Source organism: Octopus bimaculoides, chromosome 2 (assembly GCF_001194135.2).
Source record: "Octopus bimaculoides isolate UCB-OBI-ISO-001 chromosome 2, ASM119413v2, whole genome shotgun sequence".
Classification (NCBI taxonomy): domain Eukaryota; kingdom Metazoa; phylum Mollusca; class Cephalopoda; order Octopoda; family Octopodidae; genus Octopus; species Octopus bimaculoides.
The window spans coordinates 187,901,544-187,903,267 of record NC_068982.1 but is presented as its reverse complement, the minus strand read 5'-3'; the positions used below and the strand labels follow the sequence as shown (position 1 = coordinate 187,903,267).

General features: G+C 37.3%; 1 protein-coding gene across 5 annotated transcripts in view; it reads right to left on the bottom strand.

Moving 5' to 3' along the window:
- The window catches only part of LOC106872928 (uncharacterized), a 44,985-nt gene that overhangs the window by 28,003 nt on the left and 15,258 nt on the right, over positions 1 to 1,724 (bottom strand). For 2 of the 5 annotated variants that reach the window (XM_052965797.1, XM_052965798.1), the window contains exon 2: positions 556 to 642. The exons of 2 other annotated variants lie outside the window; for them this stretch is intronic. In XM_052965797.1, the coding sequence (XP_052821757.1) occupies positions 556 to 637 (82 nt within the window). In that variant the 5' untranslated portion in view covers positions 638 to 642. Of the gene's footprint in view, positions 1 to 555; positions 643 to 1,724 lie in introns of those variants that run through there. One more of the 5 variants, XM_052965800.1, reaches the window with a different exon arrangement.

Here is a 1,724-nt window from a genome sequence, read left to right as displayed (position 1 = left end):
GCCAGTTATACAATGAGATTATATATACCCACTTGTACAGTGAGATCATATATAGCCAGTTATACAATGAGATTATATATACCCACTTGTACAGTGAAATCATATATAGCCAGTTATACAATGAGATTATATATACCCACTTGTACAGTGAAATCATATATAGCCAGTTATACAATGAGATTATATATACCCACTTGTACTGTGAAATGATATATAGCCAGTTATACAATGAGATTATATATACCCACTTGTACAGTGAAATTATATACACCCATATGTACAGTGAATTTATATACACCCATATGTACAGTGAGGTTACATAAGTTATTACACTCCCTTTCCTAAATAGCTTAGGTTAAAGTGACACTACCTTTGGAGAGTTTCCAATAATTAAGGCGTGTTTCATCTAATATTTTCATAACTTATGAACACTGTGGAAGCTATTAAAAAACCTCAGATATAAATATAACGAGGAGTCGGGAGGAGTGATGCTGTGAAGTTTGAAATGAGGAAATGATAGAATTTGAAACATAAAGGAAAAAACTTGGTAGTTACGTGCAGTTTGTGAAACGGGTTTCTCATCAGGTGAACGTAATTCAATCTCAATTTCTTCAGCTGTGCCTTCAGTGGCCATCATTCTAGCTGTGTAATAAATAGAAGGAATCAAATAACAGAGATTCAGTGGTGGAACACTGACTGCAAACTGTCTTCTAACTAATTTCTAATGGCGCTGATAGTCTTGAAGTACTTTCATCTCACACGCACTTATAAATAAACAACCAACCATTGTAAATGAGTTTTGGCATTTGGCACTACAGAGTACCAGCATTGTAGAATATGGTTCAAGTACTGCAATGTTGCTATTTCGTACACTGCTGTTGTACTATAGAGTTGCTATTGCATAAATGGCAACAGTACTATAGTGTTGCTATCTGACGCAAGACAGCCACACTATCAGGGGGGGGGGTCATCATATGCATAGCAATTGTACTATACTATCCACATCATGTACATAGCTGCAGCACAGTTATGTTGCTATTTTGTACATAGCAACAGTGCTATACTACAGCTCCAGTGTTGCTAACTAGTACACAGCAACAATACTGTAGTGTTGCTATCATGTACTTAACTGTAGTTCCAGTGTTGCTAACTAGTACACAGCAACAATACTATAGTGTTGCTATCGTGTACTTAACTGCAGCTCCAGTGTTGCTAACCAGCACACAGCAAAAATGCTGTAGTGTTGCTATCATGTACTTAACTGTAGCTCCAATGTTGCTAACTAGTACACAGCAACAATACCATAGTGTTGCTATTGTGTACTTAGCTGTAGCACTATAATGTTGCTATGTGATACAAGACTATAGTGTTGCTATCTCATATACAGTTGCATCATTCGTGTTGCTATGTAGTACAACAGCTAAACAAAGCCACTGACCATCATCATTTGCAAGACCAATGCAAAGAAGGGTCTGCAGGTTCTCTCACACTCTCCTGTATTGCAGACAAGTTCTTCAGGCCATCTGCCAAGTGGGTCTCTACCTTAAGATTTGACACCCATTTTAGCAACACATACAACAATAACAAACTTCCAAACTGTCTTCCTCCACTCTGCCTCTCTCACTTCCATGTATGTGTGTATGTGTGTGTGTATGTGTGTATCTGCACTCATGCACTCACACACACACAATCAAATGCACATACACAATTTTTATATATATATA